Here is a 23,961-nt window from a genome sequence, read left to right as displayed (position 1 = left end):
TCCTGCATGATAATACAGAACACCCTACTCATGCCTGGCTAATGTCAGGAGCTTTGTTACTGTGCCTGCGGGCCAAATGAAGAGGTATGAGAGCAGGGGAGCAGTTCAAGCTTTGTCAGTGCTGACAGCTTCATAGTGACAGAGCAGACATTTAACACAGAATGAAATGAAATACAAGACATCAAGCAGGAGAATGACTAATCTGCTGTTTGTTTTCCTATCTTAGCTGTAAGTGACAGCTCAGTGTCAGGTTTTTAGCGGTGCACAAAGCATAAGAGTGAGAGGAAGAAAAACAGGCAGCCATGCATCCGTGATACACACACACAAAGAGTCTATGACAAGGAAAAAACAGAGATGCAGCATTTGCCATGGTGTGTCTGTGTTAGTGTGTGTGTTGCCAGGGTCAAATCTAAGTCTTTTGTGCTCCATAAATCAGCAGGCAGCAGTGGTGACGTAAGAACAAACAGAGCTGCTCTCTGCTGCAGCTGGCTAGAAAGAGGGAGAAACAGGAGAGAGGAATACAGAGAGGGGAAAGAGAGAACAGGACAGCAGCTGTCAGGCCTCCATCGCACACCTGTCACACAGGAAGTGAGCACTGGCCACTGTTTCCTGGATACACCTCCTCAAACACTGCTCCTAGAAGAAGAGGAGGGAGGACATCTGGTATGAGGGAGAGACAGACAGGCAGCCACACAGATACACTAAAAGATCAATAAAGAAATTAGCAAATGGTGAGGAAGAAAAGGCCAAACATTGAAAAAAACACTAATAATTCTCATGTCTTTCTCGTGTCAGCTGCCTTGTGTGCATTCAGTTCGCACAGTTAAGAGGATGTTTGTGTTATTGCAGAGCTCTGTGACAGACAGGTCACTCTGTGGAGACTTCAGCCTAACTCTCCCACAAATACAATAAGCCTGCATGCCCTAAACTTAACAGTGGGACATTCCCACGCTAGCTCCTCTCACCCACCCCTTCAACCTCCACCCACCCCAGCTCTCTCTCTCTTTTGCTCTCTCTCTCACTCTCACTCTCCTGTGACCAATATGAACTAATCCAGATGTAGTGTAACATGCTCACAGATGTACGCATAACTCTTTTTACATGGCCGGGCTCCTTCTCCTCTACAGTGTGTCTCTGCTTTCCCCCAGCTTCTCTCATCACTCTCATCACAGTCTCAGCCTCCATACCGAACTGATCAGAACAGGAAGTGATATCACTCGGTGCTACAGTCACTGCTGATGAGTCTTGTTTTGCTTTTCCTCCCAGCCTCCATAGCTGCTCTGTTGTGGCTGCTGTTAGTAGAAAACCTTCTCTTTGTTTGTCAGGCTTGTCAGGCTGGGTCCTCAGGAGGCCCCCTTGCCCTATTCCCAGGCTGCCCTTCATGCTGCCTGTATGCAATTAACAGAGTAATTAAAAGCCTGATGAGCTAATTGGTGCTGGGTGAGGCTGCAGGTGTTTGGATTGGAGAGCCTATTAATATAAAAGCATTCCCTGTGAACATCCGGTGGAAGTTTTCCTTATCTTTTACTGCATTTATGACCTCAATACTCAGTGGTCATTGATTAAAACAGTATGGCACTTGACCGATCAAAGGCAGTAATTCCAATGTGATTATTTATTGAGACACTTTGGTACCAGAGCTTGTATTTCATACATACCATTATTTTAACAGTGTACTGGATGTTAAAATGAGTTATGCCTCTGAAGGAGCTCAGAAACTACAAACAATCAGAAAGAGCAGAGACAAAAAGAAAGTCTGATCTGATGTGTGTTTGTGACAGCCTGAGGCTGAGCTCTCAGCTGGCAAAATTAAGCACACGGCTGATAGGATGAAGAAAATATGATGTAGATGAGTGGGAAACAAAGGATAGATATCACGCAGAGCAGAAGCTACATGTAAATTCTTCTCTTTGCTCTTGTCTGCCTGTCTCTTTGGCCCATTCCCAGATGTACATGCACAGTCACTTCCTCATGTGTGCGTCGCTTTCTTGTCTCCTACTTCCTCCCCCATATTTCTACTGTCTTTCTTTCTATACCCATTACCCCCTCCCCTCTCTGTGGCAGCTGTGCTGGTGATGGCTGTGTGCCCATGGTGCAAGCTGGCTGTGGGGTCCCAGGTGGCACACATGACAGTTATTGATGTTCAGGTGTTCAGCTCCTCTCACACAGGGACCCTGGAGCCACACACACATACAGACACGCACGATGCATACATACAGAGGCACAAAACACATGCATGCACCCTGATGTAGTTCACATGCATACACGAATGCATACAAATAGTGATGTACTTGCGCAGTTACACAAAACTGAGTATTACTCTGTTGTTTCTGAGGAAGTGTAAACAACAAACTAACAAGTACAACAGAGAATTCATGCATACAGCTGCTGGCTGTCTGGCGAGCAACATTAACAGTTTTCACTGATGAAAACACCAAATATACGTAGTCCAGATTGTATATGATTCCTATAGCCGAGTATTTTCTGTGTGTGTGGTGGGATAACTAGTGCCCAGTGCAGTCCTAACACAGTCCAGATGTGTCTGGCTAGCCAGGGAGTTGTTCTTGGCACCGCCTGCCTCGGCCGAATGTCACAAATACTTTCCTTTATTTAGGAATGGCTCTGGGTTAGTGGCTGGAGAGAATGAAGGAGGCGAGGATGGATGGATGGTGGGGGAGGGATGAAGTAGGAGAGGTAGATGAAAAGAGCAAAATAAATGATTAGCGATGCAGAAGGACAGGGGAGAATGACGAGGAGGGAGGGGTGTGGGGTAGTGGATGCAGAAGGACAGAAGATGGAGAAGGAGGAGAGAAAGAGGCGGGAGTGAGGTAGAAACAGCTTCAGTCTAGCATCTGGATTTTATTAGCAGCCGTTGGGAAAATCTGAAAAGGAAGTTTTTTCTCTGTGAGCACGTCGGCAGCAGTGATATGCTGCACATAACCACTTCACTGCCGACGAGAGGAGCCAGGCCCTCCCAAAGGAGAACAGATGGTCGCTAGGACTTCAATACAATTACATCAACAGCTTTCGCAGATATACGCACTGTATGACAGGATCCCTGCAGCTCAGAGAGACAGAAATACAACTCATGTAACCTTAGCACCTATGGCTCTTAATAAATTATCTTTGATCCATCGTTGCTCCCTGCTTGTCCTCAAGTTATCCTTGCTTTTCTTGCCAGTTTATCTATTTGCAAGAAAACGTCAGTGCTTTTGATTTGAAAATTTTGATGACTGGACGATGATTTGCTCTAATCTGATCAAAGTCTGGGTGGCTTTTGTCAGCGCTTATTAAAAAGAACCAATGACCACCACCAACACCCCCACACTCCCACCCCTACCCATTCTGTTTGTTTTTTGTCCAACATGTTTGTACAGCCGGCACTGCATGCGTACTATCACAGAGATTCTCAAGTAACATAGGGAGAAAATGTCTGTTTGTATCCACAGCATGAGCATGTGCATTTTGCAAACTTGTGAGCATGTGTGATGCATCTGCGTCTTTGTGTATGTGTGTTGTTTGTGCATCAAGAATTTGTGAGGATAAATATGTGTGTGATTGAGGACCGTAACCCACTTTTAGACATTTTTTCAAGTGGCTGTTTAAGTGTTAAGACTTGAGGTTAGGCTTAGGTTAGGTTCAGGGCATTGGGGGAGTGCATTAAGTCAATGAGAGTCCTCACACAGATAGAAGTACAGACATGTGTGTGTGTGTGTGTTTGTGTGCATGCACTGTGCCGGCCTGTCTCCCACCCTGTCATTAGTGAGGGCTTTAAAGCCTCTGAACTCTAAATCAGCTCAAGATGAAGTGGAGTCTGGGATCTGTCTGCAGAAGCAGCAGAAGCAGCCTCTATATTGAGACTCTCTCACACACACATACACACACACATATCCACCCTACCTGTGACACTGTTCACACTCAAAATATAAAACTAGTTGGCACACACAGACAAAAACAGCTCCAAGTCACATGAAGATGACATATTGGTTTTGTGCTAATGAAGTGTCTTTTTGTTTTGAATGAGAGAAAGAAAATAGAGTTGAAAATATGAGATTGGATGGTGCTGTGGGTGCTATATCCTTAAGTCTTAGGTCCAGGACACAGGGCTCATAATCCCCAATGTTTTGATATAAAGGCCTGGTGGGGGGCTGGGGGCCAGAGGCTCAGGCTCTGTTTGTGTGGACTCCACAGCGGCTTGATAGGGAACAGATGTGGAAAGGCAGGCGGCTGGGCAGCCAGCCAGAGCAGCTGGGAGAAATTAAAAACAACAGCATTCCTGGAGACTGGGGGAATTACAGTGGGAGGGAGCGAGCGAGCGAGAGACAGAGGGAGAGTTTTAGGGCTATGTGGTCACTGACAAGAGTCTCTGTGGAGTATGAGAGATTGAATAGACGGGGGGATTTAAGGGGACTGTTCTGCAGCGGTTAGCTAAAGCTAATAAGTTACAGCTGTATTTCCAATGGAAGCACAACTGCACACACACAGATATACATGCAGGCATATACCATTGAGACCAAAATCTACCACCAGCATCCGAACAGCCTTCTTATGTCTCGTCATTACGTGGTGGTATTTAGTTGTGTATGTGTGTCTGTGTTACGGGGTTTTAATGGGAGCATGTGTCATTAAATCTGTAATGAGACCCCAAAATGACTTAAGAAAGTTGGACAGACCACTGTGCTGTGTGTGTGCAGTTCTACAGTATGTTTTCTGCGGTTTTGTGTGTCTTGCAGTGAATTGTTTTTTTCATCTTGTTTCATCATGGCACAAGGGGAGAGTGGAATACAGAACATTTTTAGAACTCAGACTGTTTCTTTGATGAGAAATCTTTTAGCCCTGATTACGTCAAACGTACAGACATACAGCTGTTCAGAGCGGCTCAGAGACAAAGAGACAAACTGACACAGACAGCGGCACCAAGGTGGGTAATGATTGTATCATACTGTTGTATTTTCAGTCATATTTAGGGCATATCTTTTTTTTTCTCAGGTTCTCTCAGACACTCTGTGGAATAGCAGATTTACAGACAAGAGCATAAACCTAAGCACAAGTCTGCTTTACCTGGGATCTTCTTTTTGGTATAAATGTTTCGCCCTTCAGGGCAAAACACAATGAGAGCACAGATGGTCACAGATGGGGTTGCAGACCTAGCAGACTTCCTAATGTATTAAAAGTAAAATCCAGAGCATGGTGCGTATGTGTGTGCCCTGTCCCTGTAGCTGGTCAGATTAAACAGCTGTCTGTAATCCCACGGTGGGAGCAGACAGACAGGATGGTGGCCTTATCCATCTCCTCCTCTCCTCTCCTCTCCTCTCCTCTCCTCTCCTCTCCTCTCCTCTCCTCTCCTCTCCTCTCCTCTCCTCTCCTCTCCTCTCCTCTCCTCCCCTCTATAACTTTATAGTTTGGTTAATATAATACATGTTAGTATGTAGCGTGGTTCTACATCATGCACTGCAGTGATCAAAGAGGATGTTTACTGAAACATATGGCTGCTTCCATACAGACGTCAGCCCACCAATTGAGCCACATGGAGAGCTTGTTTATGTGTTTAGCGATCTATAGAAGAGAATGGCTGCATCTATTTATACCAGCAAGGCCCGTCTGCCTCTATCTATCTACAACCTTGTGTGTTTGTGTTCAGAGCGTCTGGCGTAGGGCAAACAGCCGAGTGCCCCTCGTGTTGCTGAGGATCACTGTGTCAATGGCCCTCGTACTGCACACTTTAGTGTGGCACTCTTTAAATACAGACACCAGCTGTTGAATGCTTCTACATGAGCTGTCAGAAATAGGCTAACACCAAGGACTGAGGCCAACTGAGACAGACGAGTAAAAGGAAAAACACATTATGTGACAGTGATTTAATGTGTTGTTGACTATAATACATTAACACCACAGCTGCACACAGGATTTCAAACCAGGGTAAAAAAGTATAAAGTGGCATTGAAAATAATGATGGGGCTTTGTTTCTTTGTTAGTTATTAGCAGACGTACAAGGTATTGTCCCTTAACTGCTAAAGTGAGAGATGGGTACTCTGTGAATGAGACTGTAGAATTAAGAAATATTGCATATTGTAATTCAGTTTGTACTATTCTTTTGATACATTAAGAGACAGCTGAGGAGGAGAAGAGAGAGATGGTGCAGCAAGAGTTATTAAGAATCAATGAAAGCCACATAAAGTCTACAGATGCTTTACATCTGCTTTTGCTTTACAGTACAGTGGAGAGCTCTCTTTCCTCAGTCTTTCATTATGAATCCATGTGTTTATAAAAGAGTCAAACAGAGAAGCACACATTTCTGTGTGTCATATAGATTTTATTGTTTTCATTACAAAGTGCTCATTTATTGTACTTATACACACATCTTTTAAAGCTATCTCATCACAGGCTGAAAAAGTCGTCACACCATCAGCTCAGGTTTACATGCAAAAGGATCTAGTTCCAGCAGCTGCTCCGACAGACACATAGACAGAAAGGCAGTCAATGATCCATAGATAGATCAATAGATAGAGGTTGACTTAGTTTGTGCAGTTTTGTGCATGACTTTGTTTTTGTTTAAGACATGTGGTGCATATACTGTATGGATTCCTCTCACAACATAAGACATCAGTTCTCACACACGCACGTGGACACATTTACTCCGTGTCGTGTTTTCTTCTCCCTTGCTGTGCCATCCATTCCCTTCACACTACAGAGCTTGGCCTTGCCTTGTTTGGTCCTGGCAGGGTGTCTGGCAGAGGACAGTGAAGCCTCTGGTAGCAGGACACAGCTCTGCTGAAAGCCAGTCTGCAGTGATGGACAGCAGCAGATCCAGCTGCACTTGTCGCTGGCTGTCAAGCCGGCTGTCTGAGCTAGGGAACGAGAAGGGACAGGCGGAGAGCAGTGTGTGCATGCGAGTGTGTGTTCTGTGTGCATGTGTGTATTTGGGGGTTGGAGGTTACAGTGGAGGGGCACTGATTGGGATGTCATGGCTACAGCGATTGTGTATGTGTGAGGGAGAGGGAGAGGGAAGAGAAGGAGGAGGATTTCAGTCAGCAGCAGCTGAGCGAGTGAGCAGGTGTTACTGTATGTCTCCCAGGCCCACAAGTCTCCAACAAGAAAGACAATACAAGTTTGGATTCATTTCCACTCCCTGCATTGATTTGTTTTGGGTCTTTATATGGGGCTCTTGGTTCAAGGAAACAATCGATGGCTCCCAGGTGAAAATGTCAGTGGTCTCCTCCTTAACCAGCTGTCTCCACTTTGAAAGTCTGATTTTTTTTAAGCTGGAGCTCTGTCTTGATAACTGTCTCTGTTCTCTCTTTCCTCCTTTTATATTGCAGGTAGCAGAGTGCAGAAGGTTGGAACAATGCCAGATTCACCTGCGGATGTGAAAACCCAGCCCAGGTCCACCCCACCCACTATGCCTCCTCCACCCCCGGCTGTCAGCCAATCAACCAGTCGCAATGCTTCATTCACCCCTGCCACAAGTAAATCAAGTAAGGATTTTTAAATTCTTTTTATGTGCTTACCATTAGTAATGGACATACAGTCCAAACACTAAAAGTTATGGAACTACACATAGGCCACAGTTACTCTTTCATGTGCATTTATATACATGCTTTCCTTGAGTTAAAGATGTTTTTTGTGCTGAAGTGTCATGTCAGCAGGCCGTTAACCACTAAGTTGGCATGTGCTGCATCAATGATCCACAGCTTAAGGGTGCATTTAATGGTTTTTGGACCTCTTTGTTCTATTCCAAACAAAAAGAGAAACTTTAGTCTCGATGGCATTTTTATGTTGAACTAAAAGATATAAAACAAAAGAAACATGGATAAGGTTACAACCTGATTGGACAATTTTATCACAGGTATTTTGTCACTTATTGGTCACTGATTTTGGCTGGACTAAAAGTTAAAAAGACACTTTTTATCCCCATCATTCTAGTTATATTCATTGATGCATAATCGTATGCCAAATCACATCATTTTTAGGACACCACATCATATTTTGGTCCTTTTTAGATGTTCTTCAATACTGCATTTAAATCTAAGCCAGACCACAGTTTGCGTGGAGCAGGATGTGATTAGATTGCTTCTCAGACCAAAGTTCAAGTGTACACAAATAAGCCAAGCTAATAATTCTATCTGTTTATGTTATAGCTTTGAACCAAAGCTGCTATGTTTGAGTATATCCAACATACTTTAAGGATTAGAGCATTACACTTAATACCACTAGAAAATACTGACATGCACATCTGATTTAATGGCTGGCATCCATGTTAAAACTGTACTACTGTAACCAGTTACAATGCATATTATTGTCTACACCCACATACAATCAGAATCTCAAAAAAAAGCATTGATTAATTTTCAGATTATCTAAATATTTAATCAGTCATTCAAGACATTCTCTCAATACCACAGACACCTTCTACAGTGGACTATGCTGCCATTTGTTTGACTTGGGTCAACTATCACTTCATATGCCTGTTTGAAGGGAGGGAAATTCCAAATATGTGTTTCTTTCCTTTTTCTGGTGCACAACTGTTGAAGTCACTTGTGTGTCAGGTGTGTGTCCCTGCAGGCGCGTCTTTTTGTGTGCATAATGGTCTTGCTGGTGGGACAAGTGTCTTGAAACGGCTGTGTGAGTGCGGTGTGTACACATGTGAGTCTGTGTTGTTTACCAGCTGGTCAGGCGGTGGTCGGTTCAGGGGACATCGGCGCCGGATGGTGTTGCAGTGTTGTAGACTACTTTCTTCCCTATATAGCAATGACAGGCCATGTTATTTCACCTGTTGTCGTGAGCGGTCAGCAGTGTAGCTCTCTCTCCTTGCACCTCTCCCTCTCTCTCTAAAACCAGAACACAAGTGCTGCCTGTTGAGATCACATGGGTTAGTCCATATGTGTTCAGGCCTTCGACCCATGGATTAGAGCAACAAGCATGCCTGAGAGGAACCACAAGAACTAGAGTGAACAACTAAACTGTGTGTAGTCTGTATTTGTGTATAGGGACAACCTTGCAGTTGCTGCATTTGTAATGTAATTGTACTTTAGATGTAGGTGCTAGCTTACTCTGTTGGCATGAATTACACATAGAAACATTGATTGCAAACACAGAATTCCACGTACCATTGTGGTTGTCATTACGTGCTCCAGCACATACACACAGACATGCATCACATGGTGAGAGACAGGACAGATTGACAAAGTGCCTTTCAGGTGAAAGGTTGAGTGTGTATGTGCTCATCTGTGTATTTATGAGTTTGTTTGTGCCTGCATTAAGAAAAATATGTGAGTGATTATATATATATATGTGTGTGTGTGTATGAACGCTGCATCTATTCTGACCCTCAAAGCTGCAAATCTACTTTCAGCTGGTGGACATGTGCAGGGCCAGATTTAGCTACACACCTGCTACTGGAATAAAAGTAACACAGGCCACAGGACTATTTTTGGCACCCCTTTAACAAGATCCTCTTATAGTTGTGTCCTAGTGAGTGAGTGAGTGAGTGAGTGAGTGAGTGAGTGAGTGAGTGAGTGAGTGAGTGAAGGAGTGGGTGGGTGGTTGAGTAAGTGAGTGAGGGACTGGACGGGTGGTCAATTGGTACCACTTGTAAGACATCAAAACAAACACACCTACAACTCCCAGAAACTGTCAGAAATTTGAATAACTGCATTCTGTGTGTCCTGCAAGATGGGTATCAGTTTTGAGTTTATTGTGTGTTTTACTTGTTTTTCTTCTTCTAAAGGCTTCTGCCCTCTTTATGCCCCCCGTTCTGTCAGATGTGCCCCCTTGGACACCTCACAGAAACTACTGACCTAATTCACACCGTCTCATCCTTCTGTCTGTTTATCTGCAGTGCTAAATGGGAGCAGCCACTCTCCTACATCGTTAAACGGTGCTCCGTCCACTCCCAACGGCTTCAGTAATGGGCCAGCCATGTCCTCAACGGCCTCACTGTCCAACCAGCAGCTCCCGCCAGCTTGTGGTGCCCGCCAACTCTGCAAACTGAAACGCTTCCTTACCACGCTGCAGCAGTTTGGCAACGACATATCACCTGAGATTGGAGAGAGAGTGCGCAGCCTTGTGCTGGGACTGGTGGTATGTTGTGATATTGTTTTTGTATAATTTCTGTAATTAATGTTTCCGAGACTATTACGGAACAGGTCAATACATTTTTTTCCTTATTTAGCATACGTTTATACAGTATGTTGGAAAAATTCTCATTAGATCACAACTTTGCTCATGCAAAGTTTGTCTCTTAGCAAAGTTGCTTTCTCTCTTTCTCACATATTGTTGTCTTTAACAGAACTCCACTCTCACCATTGAAGAGTTTCACTCCAAACTTCACGAGGCCACCAACTTCCCTCTGAGGCCTTTTGTCATTCCTTTCCTAAAGGTAAATGCCTATTTGTATTATCCAAACTAAATCCATTGACTGCCATTCATACACCTCATTGCTCCATTTAGTCAAAGTTCAAAACAATGGTCTCTGTGTTTTCCTTTGTGTGCTCCTATCTACCTCCAAACAGAGAGAGACATATACCATGTAAATGTGGTAGCATCCATATTGACTGTAAACAGTGATAGGATGTGTATGTAAATAGCTGGGGTGTGTGTGATTGTGTGTGAGACTGTGTCAGACCTCCTGGTGTGTGATGATCCTTCACATCTGGGACATTGCAGCAATAGCTGTGTTATATCAACCAGACAGGTCTGAGAGAGCTATTTGACGGCACTGTTACACACTCATACAGACAACACACACACAACAGCACACCCCCAGAGAGAGAGAGAGAGGGTTAGACACATGGTAGAGGAATGTGTCGAGGGACCTGTCTTGTCTCATCCTGTCTCTTCATCTATCACTTTCTTTTTTTTTCTTGTCCCAATCTGGCAGTATTTCTCTCTCACCCCATCTATCTATTGTCCCAGCATCAGTTTTCAGCCCTTCTCTTGACCACTTAACACTCTACATTTACATTGTTTCTACAAATCTATATCTGTCCTGCAACAACTTACTTTATTCCTAATCAGAGACTTCTTTTGTCCTTCTTTTTTTAACACTGAAGGCAAACCTGCCTCTACTGCAAAGAGAATTGCTCCACTGTGCTAGGTTGGCCAAACAGACTCCAGCTCAGTATCTGGCCCAACACGAGCAGCTGCTCCTGGACGCCAATGCCAGCTCGCCCCTCGACTCCTCTGAGATCATGGTGGAAATGAATGAGCACGGCAAAAGAAGGACCCCTGACAGGTAGCATCGCTCCATTAAACACAAGAAAACACAGACATAACAAATGTACATACATTGGCAGACATTCACATAGACTGTTGTAAATGAATTATATTCGGGTATTTCAGAATGCCAAGTGACAAGGGAAGACTATAAATCCACTGTGGCGGAAGTCTGGACAGCCCTGATGCCAGACTGGCTCTGCCAGCTGTCTGGGAGGGAGCACTGAGATAAATGCAGAGTAGGAGAAGAAAAAGAGAAAAGCAAAACAGAGAGAGAGAGTACAGTAAATGTCGTCAACACCAACCCAGCTATGGTTTTCTATTGTACCACATTTCCCTATGCTAATAAGATGACACAAAAGGGAATTAACTACTATCCATCCTTCTTCTCTTACTGGCGCTGTCCTTCTCTGATCACTTCTTCACTCCTCTTACTCACTTTCTGTCTCTCGCTCTCTCCGACCTGTGGGCTCCCAGCAGCTGTCCATATGTCAGTAATGTGTCCAGATGGTGATGTGCTGACAATAATGCTGAGCACATCCTGAGCGGGGGTATAAGGGGGGGGGGGGGGGGTTGGGTGCTGGTGGTAGTGGTGGTTTGGTTGGGACTAAAGGTTGTAGCTGGACATGCAATTCCACTGTAATCCGCACACCTCCGCCTCCTGACCTTTTGGGGTGGTGGGGGGTGGGGAGTCCAGCTGGGGCAAGGCCTACGCCAGGCCAGCTGTTCCTCTGATTTGTCATTACACAGCCGATAAGATGTGTATGAATATAGCAGACATGCACAAATATACACGTGGATAACGGGGGATGAGCACACACACACACACACCATCTACATGAGGTAGGGTTGCATTTATTCGCCTTTGATCCCCAGGATGATAAAGAGTGATTTCCATCTGAATGCCTGGCTATTGCCATCCAGCTAAACAGATTAATATCAACACTCCCATTTTAACTGTCCAGATGGCTTAAAAACACAGCTTCTCCCTCATTCACACACACATGCACACACACACACACACACACACACACTTAAAGTACACAAACACAAATGAGTGTCACTAAACATCTGCCAAATACACAGCGTTCAGCCCATATTGCCCCTTAAGCCCGAGAGCAGGGTGGGCGGGAGAGGGAGAAACACTTACAATCTAAGAGCAGGCCGAGGGATATTCAGATTAAGAGCTTGAGACGCAGGGTGTGCAGTTGGAGTCGGTTTTGTTTGATACATATGGCGTACAGCTGTGCAGAAGCTTTGGAGAGGCAATGCCTTACTGTAACTGAACAACAAGCAGCTCTCAGCAGGGATAGATAGACACGTGTGTGTTAGTGCGTGTGCGTTGGCACCATATGTGAGTTGTTGAACTTAAAAAAAAACACATTTAGGGTTGTTGTATTTTACAGGGTCAGATACACAGATTAGATATAGGCGATTCTGCAGTAACATAAAACTCAACCACTGCCATTTTGTTATATTGAATTCAGTCCCTGTTTTATGTTATTACAGTTGATTTTCAGTTGATTTTTTTCTCCCTTCGTCCTCTTTTTAAGGAAGCTTCTGTGGCACGCTTTCTTGAACTATGAAGTAATACATTGGCATTGTATATTTAGCCTGGCAAAGCCATCCCACAAGTTTTCACATTACTCATTGTGGTCTGGCAGGCCATAGATTGACTAGTTGGAGAGAGGCGCAGTATAAAAGTTCACTCTGCCTTTAGACATTTGTCAACATTTAGCCTTATGAAGTAAACAAGGATAGTCATGTTCACAACAATTCTGTTCAGATTGTTCATACTGTATACTGCAAACTTTTAGGTACAGACATCATTCACATCATTCACTTTTAACAGTCAACCATGTTTTAATCAGTTCCTTCTGGCTCCTCTGCAGGACCAAAGACAGCTCGGAAAGAGATGGGTTGCACCCGGAGCACCTGGCAAAGAGGCCCTGCACCATCAGCCCCAGCCAACGCTTCAGCCCCAGCACGGGCCTGCCTGCTCACCCGCCCCCCAACGGCATCTCTACACACCCTCCCAATGGTCTGTCACACCCGCCTAACCCCCAGATGGGACCCCAGCACTATCGATTAGAAGACATGGCCCTGGCACACCAGTACAGAGACGCTTACAGACACAATGAACACCGTGAAGCACGAGACAGGCACAGACAAACAGGTAGGACCAACCTGTAGACAGCATTCATAGTTACGGTATATGGTCAGCACAGAGTAAACCTGTGTATATATAAGTGGGGTGTACATAGAGAACAAAGGCCAGTTGTCAGTGCAGGGTGATAATCCTTGTAGCAGAGTGTCTATATAAAGACCACAGACATACATGCCCATGTAGCCAACTGGTGCTCCCATATATGCCTTCATTTTGCTTTCCCAAAAGGAAAGAGATGAAATCTTAACCAAACTGCCTCATGGCTACAAACTCATGTAACCCTGTGTGTCACCTTTCATCCAGTTATATTTATTGGGTTAAGTACCCTTTCAGCCACCAGCATATATAAGGGTAAATATTGTCACCAGTATGTTGTACTGCATGTGAATCTAACAGAGGCTTCCTGCGTGTTTTACAGCAGTGCATGGAGCCCGCCAAGAAGAGGTGATCGACCACCGCCTAACAGACCGAGAGTGGGCAGAGGAATGGAAGCACCTTGATAATGTATGCACCGGCACAGTAGCCATGTTTAATGTCAATCCTCTCTTTGTTTTATTCATATTAGGGCAGTGAAAAAAACAGCTGAGAGGTCAGCAGGTGATTAAAGTTAGTTTTAGTGCTAAAGTTGGCATGCAGATGACAGGGGCACGAACTGTTGACAGACAGAAGAGCTCCTGTCCCAGCTGGGTTAGCAGTTGATGGACAGCTGACCTTAAGAGGCCGGAGTCAGTGTGGTGAATCAACAACAGACAGGCACCTATCTGGGTTCCTACCATCCAATTGTAGGAAGAGAAAATCTTGTACACTGGATACACAGAGAAAGAGGAGAAGGAGAGAGAGGGGTAGAGAGAAGCAGGGCCCCAGATGGAGCTCAGGACCCAGCAGAGAGCAGCTCCAGCTGGGGAGAGCAGCTGAGACAAGAGCTGCAGTCATGGAGAGAGCTGGCCAGGCCTGGACCCCTGCCAAATTAGAAACACTTCACTGAAATAAATATAGCTAACTCAGAGGGGAGGGAGGTGGTGGAGAGAGAGAGAGAGAGAAAAGGAAGGCAGAAGCAGAGAGAGGGAAAGATGAATGGGAATAATGATATGGATTGAATGTCAACCATGCTAAACCCATTGCTGCGGCTGGAAAGACAAGGCACTGTGGAAAAAAGTCACATTGTTTACATCAGAAGGGAAAAAAGAAATCTGTTGAGGTGGCAGGCAACTGAGCTTGCCACCTCAGCAGATTTATCACTATTGTAAGGCTCTAAGACATTGAAATTCACTGATAGGCAGACGATGAACAGACAGGCAGACACACATACACATCTGCTTGGTGGTATTAGTGGCTTCAAGAGATTTCAAGAAATTTTCATGCGTGTATTAAGTTTGATTTATTTCAAAACATTGGTGTTTAGCATTTTTTTTACATAAATGGACAAACTTATCCTCTTGTTCATTTATCAATTATAGTAAATGTTTGTCTCTATCGCCTTTGCAGCTCCTGAACTGCATCATGGACATGGTAGAGAAGACACGGCGCTCTCTGACGGTGCTGCGTCGCTGCCAGGAAGCCGACCGGGAGGAGATGAACCACTGGATTCGGCGTTACAGTGACGTAGAGGAGATGAAAAAAGGTGGGAGCAACGGACAGCACTGCCTTCCTCCTCCTCCTCCTCCTCTTCCTCCTACTTCTCACCACAACTCCTCCTCCAACACAGCTAGCAGCAGCGAGTCACTGCCCATAGGAACTTCCTCGGCTGCTGAAAGGCAGACAGGCAGACAGACAGGTAGACAAACACACTCAGGGTATGTTTGGCAAAGCAAAACACTCACAGCAAGGTAGGGCTTATATTTCCAAATCAATTTAGACACAAAAAGTAAGTGAGATGATCATATGTTGGAGCTGATTTACAAGTTACAGCTCACACTGTGAGGCAATACAAATCTTGTTTCAACATCCTGGATCTGTCACCAACTGAGTGCACCCTTATGTTGACAGCATGCTCATTCATAATTAAGATTTGTATTCACATCTAACTCCTGTGTTCCCCATCCCTTCCCAGCAATGACTGCTTACTGACTGATGTTGCCACACACATAGTTAGTAATGATTCTAAATAGAATTGGAAACTACAGGGAAGACTTGGATGGATGTGTGTGCACGTATATCAAGAGGTGTGTGTAGACAGACATAAAACTAAGTGTGTGTGTGTGTCTGTGTGTTTTTCAGACATCCACCGAGACTTCTTACACAGGCCTCCCTCAGGATACCTCCCAGAAGAAATCTGGAGGAAAGCTGGTAAGAGACAGGCTACCTATTCTTTCTATTGTTTTCATGAGTGACCTCACACACACACACACACACACACACACACACACACAGGTGCCATCATCAGTCTTCATTGGCTATCACTCTGGCTACAGAGGCAGGCAGAGACAGAGGCCTTACAGCCGTAGGTCCATCAGGCCAGAGGATTGGAGGCCCTCTGTGTCATCAGGGCTAAATGCCCTCCATCTGTCACCACTATGAAAGGCCACTGCAGTTAAAGCTGCAGTGAAAATGCAGTCACTGGCCCTACGATAGGCCGCAGCAGCGCAGCACAGGATGGAGCTAAACTGGTCTCCACTCTCTAAATTCTTTCATTCACATTTCATACACATGATGGAAGTGTATCAAACGTAGAACAGACACAAAATCCTGATCTTATTATGATGTTTGGCTCATTTTGCAGCCAAAGAGAAGCAGGTGGGAGTGTTGCATTGCATGGGCCTTCTTGTATATTGCATGTTAGATAAAGCCCATCCCAGGAGTCGTCTGGTTCAGCCCTCAGTCCCAGCTCTATTATGTTGCACTCATACTCCAATACCCTGCGGAGGAAAGATGCTGCTGCTGTCGGCAAAATACTGTGCTGCATTTTCACCAGCAGAAAAAAAGCTCTTTTAATTGCAGTTGTTTTTCATACAGGTACTACAAGCATCCCGCTCTCCCCAGCACTAAAGCACCTCCAAAACAAGCAGGGTGAGTAGCATATCTCACTCTCGACATCTCACCTCTAATGTTTGCATGTGTGAATGTTTCACCTCTATCTCAGCAGCCAGGTAGAGTCTGCCCAATGTTGTTGCAGCAACTCTTGCTTTTAATTAAAACCAGGCACACACTCTCTGGTCTGGTTCAGGTTGAGAGACTACAGTGCTTTTTAAAAATAAGATCTGAAGTGTGAAAAAGCAGACAGAAATAACACGTCTCAGGGACTTGCCAAATCCCTGTGGAATTAAAACGTTAATATTGCTGCCCCCATGTTTTCCATTAAGTGCTAATTGCCCCAGCATCTGCTATGCAGTCTCCTTGATAAGAATTAATTAAATTTGCAAACTAATCTTAGTGGTGCATGCATTAGGCCAGATAATTGAGAAGCTTGGAATAATGCAGATAGTGTTTGCAAGGTAGAGAAGAAAGCGAAGGAGGAGGAAGGGGAGGGGGTTTGAAAAAGAAAAAAGGAGTAGAAATGAAGGATAAAGGTAGAGGCAGGATGAAGGGACGAGGAACGGCAGAGAGATGTGTGTCTGAGTGTGACTTTTCAGGAGTGACAGAATGTTTTAGCATATGAGCATAGGAAACAGGCTGCACCTAAAAACATACACACACAGCCACTTATATGGGAGCAGTGTGTGGATAAGGCTTCCCCTGCTTGCCTATCTTTTTGCACAGTAGTTTGAAACAACTGGAGTGGAGCAGTGAGGAAAAGTGACAGTTATTTATGAGTTCCCTCTCAAACAAACACTGACTGGAGAAAATGGGGAACAGTATCAGACTCACCTCCTACTTGGTTGGTCTAGCACACCTGGCAACCCAATTGTATGTATGTGTGTGTGTATATTTGTGTCTTTATGCGTGCGCATGTGACAAACCTAGAGGAGGAGGACCAAGAGAGAGAAAGTAAAAATGTTGACATTTTATATATTATAAATGCATTTGATTTATACAGAGGCTAAATTTGTATTCTCAAGTGTATAAAGTCTTATGTGACATCTTCCACTGTGTGCATTTGCCGTGCATATGAGGACAATAATGAAAGACGGCAAAATGTAATCACTCCTGCCTCTCACTGAGAAGCGACTCCAGGAAGTTTCTATTTTAGACTGCCATCTGGAATGGAGTCTACACACCTGCCTCACGCATACAGCGGGCTGAAAGAACAAAAGGCCTGTGATAAAAATCTACATTTAAGGAAGTCCTGCAGTGGAAGACATGCTGAGAATATTATTCATTCTCTATTGTAAACAATTTTTTATTACAGTTCAATTCTTATGGCAGGATGACACATATAATATAATCTCTGAATCTTGGATAGTAAGAGCCAACTTGGTGACATCTGTTGTTGTCATCACTGAAAATTACTGTGACTGGACATGTTTGAATTAATTATTGAAGTCTGGCTGATTCACTTTTCTGGCAGAAAGTTATAAATCTTGGATGATTTACAGTACATCTGTTTCCTTGAGATATAACAAGATGGCAGCTTAAAGAGTCTTTATTAAGGATGACAAAGCAGGCAGGATGGAATGATAATGTCCATGCATGCTAACCCTTCCCCCTGTCTCCCTTTTCTCTCTCTTTCTCAGAGGAGGCAGTGAATGAGGTTAAGCGACAGGCGATGTCAGAGCTGCAGAAGGCGGTGTCAGACGCTGAGAGGAAGGCTCATGAGATGATTTCAGCCGAACGCTCCAAAATGGAGAGGGCACTGGCCGAGGCAAAGAGGCAAGCCTCTGAGGACGCACTAACAGTCATCAACCAGCAGGAAGACTCCAGTGAAGTGAGTATCACAGAACCCCCGCACGTACACACACACTCTCACCATGCATTCATTTGATCTATACATTGCTTTGTACGTGTAAGAACATGCAGTTAATATAAGCTTTTTCATTGTGCTTCAATTCCTTCTTCACTCATCAGGCTCCTTTTTAAGGCTCTCTTGATGCATCCATCAGCTTCCTTTTATCTTGCATTGTATAATCCATACAGCTGGCTGCTCCTGGTTGTTGTCATGATTATTGCAGAATCAGTCTATGTAAAAACAGTAGATAGACCCAGATGGTTGGAGCTCAGTGTCAGGCTCAGACCATTACAGAGCAGTTGACCACCACCTGCTGGTAAAACAAACCAGTGGTCTCATTCAAGAAAGACCAGATAATAAAAAATGGCTTGTGTTAGGGTTAATGTATATTTAAGTAAAAAGGTAAACTCTGCAATCCTGGGATATAAAAGAGATTTATTTTTATCAATCATCTCTCTCCCTACTGTCTCACCAGAGCTGCTGGAATTGCGGGAGGAAAGCCAGTGAGACGTGCAGCGGCTGCAACACGGCTCGCTACTGCGGCTCCTTCTGTCAACACAAAGACTGGGAGAAGCACCACCACGTCTGTGGTCAAGGCCTACAGGGGTTGCCAGGGGGCAGTAGTGTCCCCCTAGGCACCCCTTCCTCCTCCTCCTCATCATCCTCCAGTGCACCACCCACCCACTCCGAGAGCACCCCACCAGGACCCCTGTCCCTGGTAGGCCAAAGCAGTGTTGTGGGAGGGGCAGGCAGTGGCAATGGAAGTGTCTCCGCCAGCCCCAAAGAGAGCAGTTCCAGCAGTGCCTCTCGCTCCACCACTCCAGCTACACCCGCCCTACTGGATGCCACCTCCCGCTGACGTCCAAGCCCTTTGTCCCTTCCCTGCTATACTGAATTGACAGTGCCCACACTCCACACAAAACCAAACTGAGGAAACTTCATCGCACACTGCTCCCTTTCCCCCCTCAAAAAAAAATCTTCTCACTACCTGATGATAGACTGATTTTCTCACCTTCTCCCCAAAAATACCCTTTCTGTCTCTTTCACAGCCACAGATACAAAGATTCCAGCCTGGGATTCAATGTAGTGTAAAGCATGAATGGTGCAGTGTCTCTTATCTCTGTAACAGAAACATATCAGAGGTGTTGGATGAGCTTTGACTTGAAGATGTGCCCTCAGTAATAGAGGCACGGTCAATATGGACTGTCCACGTAAGGACACGAGATAAGGGCTGTGGTAAGGCAGCATTGATGGAGGGATGACTAGGCTGATTAGCACTTGGATAGGATTTCCCTTTAATTTAGCACCAATGAAAGAACAGTTCCCAGCCCTGAGATGTGCACTAACAGTCCGAACAGTTCACCGATGAGACACTTTTCTCACAGTGTCCGAATGGAGACAGGCAAGGAAGCCTAGACCTTACGAGGGGAAGGGGTGCGATTTATTCCTCAGAAACACAGCTTAGTATTTATTAAATGTTTCTTTTGGCTTTAAGGGAAAATAAAGAAAAGTCCAAATATTCTAAATAAAGAATAATATTGATAATGATGCTGATGCTAACAGTGATGATATGAAAAGAAATTAATTTTAAACTGCTAACTACCTTGCTAGCGAGCCAAGAAAATCTACACCGGACTCACCTCTCTGCACCATTATGAACCCAAATAAATTCAAAGATGAAAAATAACATGATCCAAACCTTTGTATTACACTGCCAAAGTGAGTAAGTAAGCGATAAAGAGAAGCACTCATCTTATAACCAAACGCAAAGCAACATCACCTCCTCAGCAGATAAGCCAGCCCTGAGAGGATCAGGCTGCAGAGGAGCTGTAGAGCAGGACTGAGAGTCATACAATAAAAACAAACAAACAAAAAAACTGTGACCTGAATTGATCTGCAGCTGCCTCCTAAAGTCTGGATAAAATGATAGAGATTCCTCCGTGATGGCCCTGACTAGTGAATATGGACAATGCTGTGAACTTGCCTACAAGAAAGACTTAATGAAATGGATGGAAACCCTGCCACAGTGTGGTTTTTTTGTGAATGGTAGAGAGGACAAAGAGGAAAGGAAAAGCTACACAATGTCAAAGGAGATGACACACGGAGACGGAGCTGCCAAAAACCTCAACACAAGCTTGAAAACATTGTCTGAGAAGGCTTTGCATATTACAGAGACATATGGGAAGATTATTTGTAAGTCGCTTTTTTAAAGCTCCACAATGAGGAGATATTTCAAGGAATTGCTCTTACCTTTACATTCACTCCCTCCTTTTCCAAAGCATGATAAACAGATTAAAGAGCCTAGTAAAGGGCGGTGTAGACTTTGTTCTCCTCTCTCTTTCTACCTCCCCTCATCCCACACCTCCCTTTCTATGCTCTTCCCCAGCTACTTGACTCGAGTCTGCCCCTAACCCCAGCCTGCTTTGGACAGAGCCACAGAGCAGTCATGTGGGTAAGGGAGGGAGGGTGGGGGGTCATGTACCTGCTTGTAGATAATGTTCCTCTTTTCATTTTTCAATATGTCTCTTGTTGCTGATGTCCACATGTGCTGCCCTTGTGTATATCCAGAAAGATGGACTTTGTTTTGGTTTTGCTACCTTTCATTTTCCTCCTTTAAGTTTTGGGCTGAGCAGTGAAGGCAGAGCAAGGACGCTTGTTTACGAGAGGAAGCCCCACATTGTACTTATTGTTTGATTTGTTGTATCTATATTAATGAGATGGAACCCCTCTTGTAGAATATTTTGTATTGCTCGCATTGTAAGACAGTGAGAGGACGGAGGTGCAATATGAAGAGAATTCAGCTACTGAATGGAACCTCAGCAACTGCCCATAGGGTGTCATATAATATAGATACATATAAATATATTTAAAGTCATCAGTAACTTAATGTGAATGTACATAGTATTTAAAGAGGTCCAAAAATGTGTTTGCCAAATAACAGAAACCTTTAAAGTCTAATGTCCAGAATATGATTTTCTCACAGTACATTTGTTTCTCAAATTGATCAACTTTTTTCTCTCATGTAAGTTTTTTTTTTTCACTCAGATCAAAGTGTCATGTGACCCTGAGTGGAGGAGACTGTTGGTAACAGAGGTAAAATGTAGCTTCATCTTGCAAGAAGGGACTCAACAGTGTGTTTCTGCTATAGGCCCGGTGCAGTTCCAAAATAAGTTCATCCTCGCCAAATTCAGGGAAAGTCAAACCTAACACATCATGTCATGTTCTTTTTCACCTGTGTGTGTGTTTGTGTGTGTGTGTTTCCCCCATGGTGCAGGACAAGCCGTTAATGTAGGATTAAATGTGATACGCCAGTGTTAAGCTACAGAAAAGTTAATATTGGTAAAGATGTGATTTGAGCATAAGCTGAAGACAGCTGAGGAGAGACAAACCAAGCGAGCTGCATCACCTCTTTCTCCTTATTTTCCATATGTTCCAGCAATAACCCATGGTCAATTATACACAACTTACATGGTTTCATTCACAATAATGGACCAAACTAGGACAAAAAGGTAGCTTTGACATGTTTTCTTGATTTTTTTATTCATAAACCACTCAACTTGTGAGACCTAAAATTCAAACAGGATAAGCTGCAAAGTCCCCCTGCATCCGTGTGTAGCCTTCGTGTTATGCTGTTGACCTAAATGTTTTTGTGTTCCTTTCCCCCCCAGTGTCTAATTCCTGCTTCATAACCTCCGCCCCCCCTCTCACACTAGCTACCTCCTGTGACCATACAGCTAAACCACCAGGAGAAGTTGACCTGGACTTAGAAAAGCGGGTTGAGAGCAGACATGGACACACACAAAAAAGTTAACAACGTTTTAAACGTTTTAAAAGAGTTGAAAAGAACTGTCGTGGAAAGTATACGCACCAGACCTCACATCCCACCAACACTGCTGATACTGCTGGACTTTAGTATTAGGCACATACACATATGTAGTCAGACTTGCATATTACCAAACTAAACACAACCATAACATGCCATTTATCGTCCAAAACCAATAATAGCGCAGACCAAAGTACTCCTGCATTGCCATAGATGGCTCTGACAGACCAGAAGAAATAGGGTTAGAGCCCCACTACACCAGTTAACCAAAGTGTCTGAAACACACACACGCTCAGAGCCCAGGAGTGTAGAGCACGCTCAATGAGCCAGCTGAGTTTCAGATGTGTCGAATTCATAGCCAAGCAATCAAAGTGCTTGTTGTTTTCATATTGAATAGTGCTTCTCTAAAAAAACAATAGAAGCATGTGAAAAAAGCCTATACTAACTGCGTGTTCTTACAGTTACAAAGCCGTGCAGAGATAAAATGAATGGTGGGAGTGTGTGTGTGTGTGTGTGTGTGTGTGTGTGTGTGTGTGTGTGTGAATGTGTGTGGGTGGGTTTTGTCTCTGTACAAACTACTTGAAACCTTCAGAGCTTTAATGAAACATCTCAGACAGACTATAGTGGCACATTCAATTCACAACACAGCAGCTTTGTGCAGTTAAGTGCCCTGTTTGTCAATACCCACATCAAAATGAGATTATAATGACAGTTCCACTCAACTCTGAGTGTGTCTCCTTGTCTGCAGTAAGCCCTCAGATAAACTAAACAAAAGCCAAACCCAACAGACCACTTATAATGACCAAAATACAACCAAAAGCTACAACTGTCTTCTTTAGGTTTCACAGGTTTTTATGTTTCCTCTCAGCAGTAGAGAACTTCAGCTTGGTCGACTATGTCAGATAAGAGGCTGTAGAGAAAACAGCAGACTGATATTCTCTTCTTTCTGATTTCATTGCTGGGTTTCAGATTCATTATCTCATGAAATGAAAGCTATTTGTGCTGCGGCATCATTACTTTTCTCTTTTTTGAAGATATTATAGATGGCAAACACATAAGGGCTCTGCTGTTGTGAATACCACCCAAGGGTCTCCAAACACTTCCCTTCAGCCACTTTTTATTTCTTTTAACTATGTACATTTTATGGGCAAAACACATGTTTAAAAAAATAAAGACAAATACTAGCAGGTTAGCATCTGTCTACCCCAACCAGTTACTCTGCTAATGAAGTCTCAAAGCTTATCTGATGGTGACACGTCCTTCCTGTGAAACAGGCTCTGTTGACTAGAAAGCTAAGGTGGCAAACAGTGGATACAGCACTTGTTTTCCCAAAAGCCATGGCTCAGGATGGTCTTGTTTTTACCTTTACATAAACTGAAAACAAAGTTTATGGTTTTCTATGTGTAGGGAAGCATTCTATACTGTATTGTGCAATACATTATTACAGAAAAAAAACACACGTTTCTATAGGAAAGGTTGGCGCTTTGAGGATCTTTTCTCTTTTTTCTTTAATTTCCTTCTTCAGACGGTCCTGTTGCCATTTTTAGATGAAGTAAACTGTGCCAGAAGAATTCAATTCTGATTTGTATTTATTTCTTGCATGCTTTCCTCCCTGTTGCTAATACCGCTCTTTAACTGTTCGCTCTGTTGGATGTGTGAAGCTGTAAAACATTCTATTTCAGGTTATTGTCTGTGTTGAACAATGTAACTGTGTAATTAAAACATGAAATGACATATTCAGCATGTGTTGCTTTTCTTCTTTAAATGCTGGCATAATCCCAGAAAAAGAAAAAATAACTCATTGCCATTCATACTGTGATCATCCTGTTTTTCTTGTGTCTACAGATGCCAAGAGCTAAACAAACAAACAAACAAAAAACATGATATGACATTACAGCAGTGATGCACGTTAAACATCAAGACTCAATCAAATCA

The 23,961-nt window shown here is 43.9% G+C and overlaps 1 protein-coding gene across 8 annotated transcripts in view; it reads left to right on the top strand.

Annotated features, from left to right (window-relative positions):
* cbfa2t3 (CBFA2/RUNX1 partner transcriptional co-repressor 3) overlaps positions 1-20,388 on the top strand; it is a 34,094-nt gene extending 13,706 nt beyond the window's left edge. For 2 of the 8 annotated variants that reach the window (XM_028401594.1, XM_028401601.1), the window contains exons 2-12: positions 7,320-7,475; positions 9,839-10,080; positions 10,289-10,378; positions 11,052-11,233; positions 13,107-13,390; positions 13,800-13,885; positions 14,867-15,155; positions 15,599-15,667; positions 16,334-16,387; positions 17,992-18,182; positions 18,670-20,388. In XM_028401594.1, the coding sequence (XP_028257395.1) occupies positions 7,320-7,475; positions 9,839-10,080; positions 10,289-10,378; positions 11,052-11,233; positions 13,107-13,390; positions 13,800-13,885; positions 14,867-15,155; positions 15,599-15,667; positions 16,334-16,387; positions 17,992-18,182; positions 18,670-19,062 (2,036 nt within the window). In that variant the 3' untranslated portion in view covers positions 19,063-20,388. Of the gene's footprint in view, positions 1-7,015; positions 7,205-7,319; positions 7,476-9,838; positions 10,081-10,288; positions 10,379-11,051; positions 11,234-13,106; positions 13,391-13,799; positions 13,886-14,866; positions 15,156-15,598; positions 15,668-16,333; positions 16,388-17,991; positions 18,183-18,669 lie in introns of those variants that run through there. The other 6 variants (XM_028401600.1, XM_028401602.1, XM_028401599.1 and 3 more) reach the window with 6 other exon arrangements.
* Positions 20,389-23,961: the final 3,573 nt, after the last annotated feature.

This window comes from Parambassis ranga, chromosome 3 (assembly GCF_900634625.1).
Source record: "Parambassis ranga chromosome 3, fParRan2.1, whole genome shotgun sequence".
Taxonomy (NCBI): domain Eukaryota; kingdom Metazoa; phylum Chordata; class Actinopteri; family Ambassidae; genus Parambassis; species Parambassis ranga.
The sequence above is the reverse complement of the archived record's forward strand: the minus strand, read 5'-3'. Positions and strand labels throughout refer to the sequence as shown.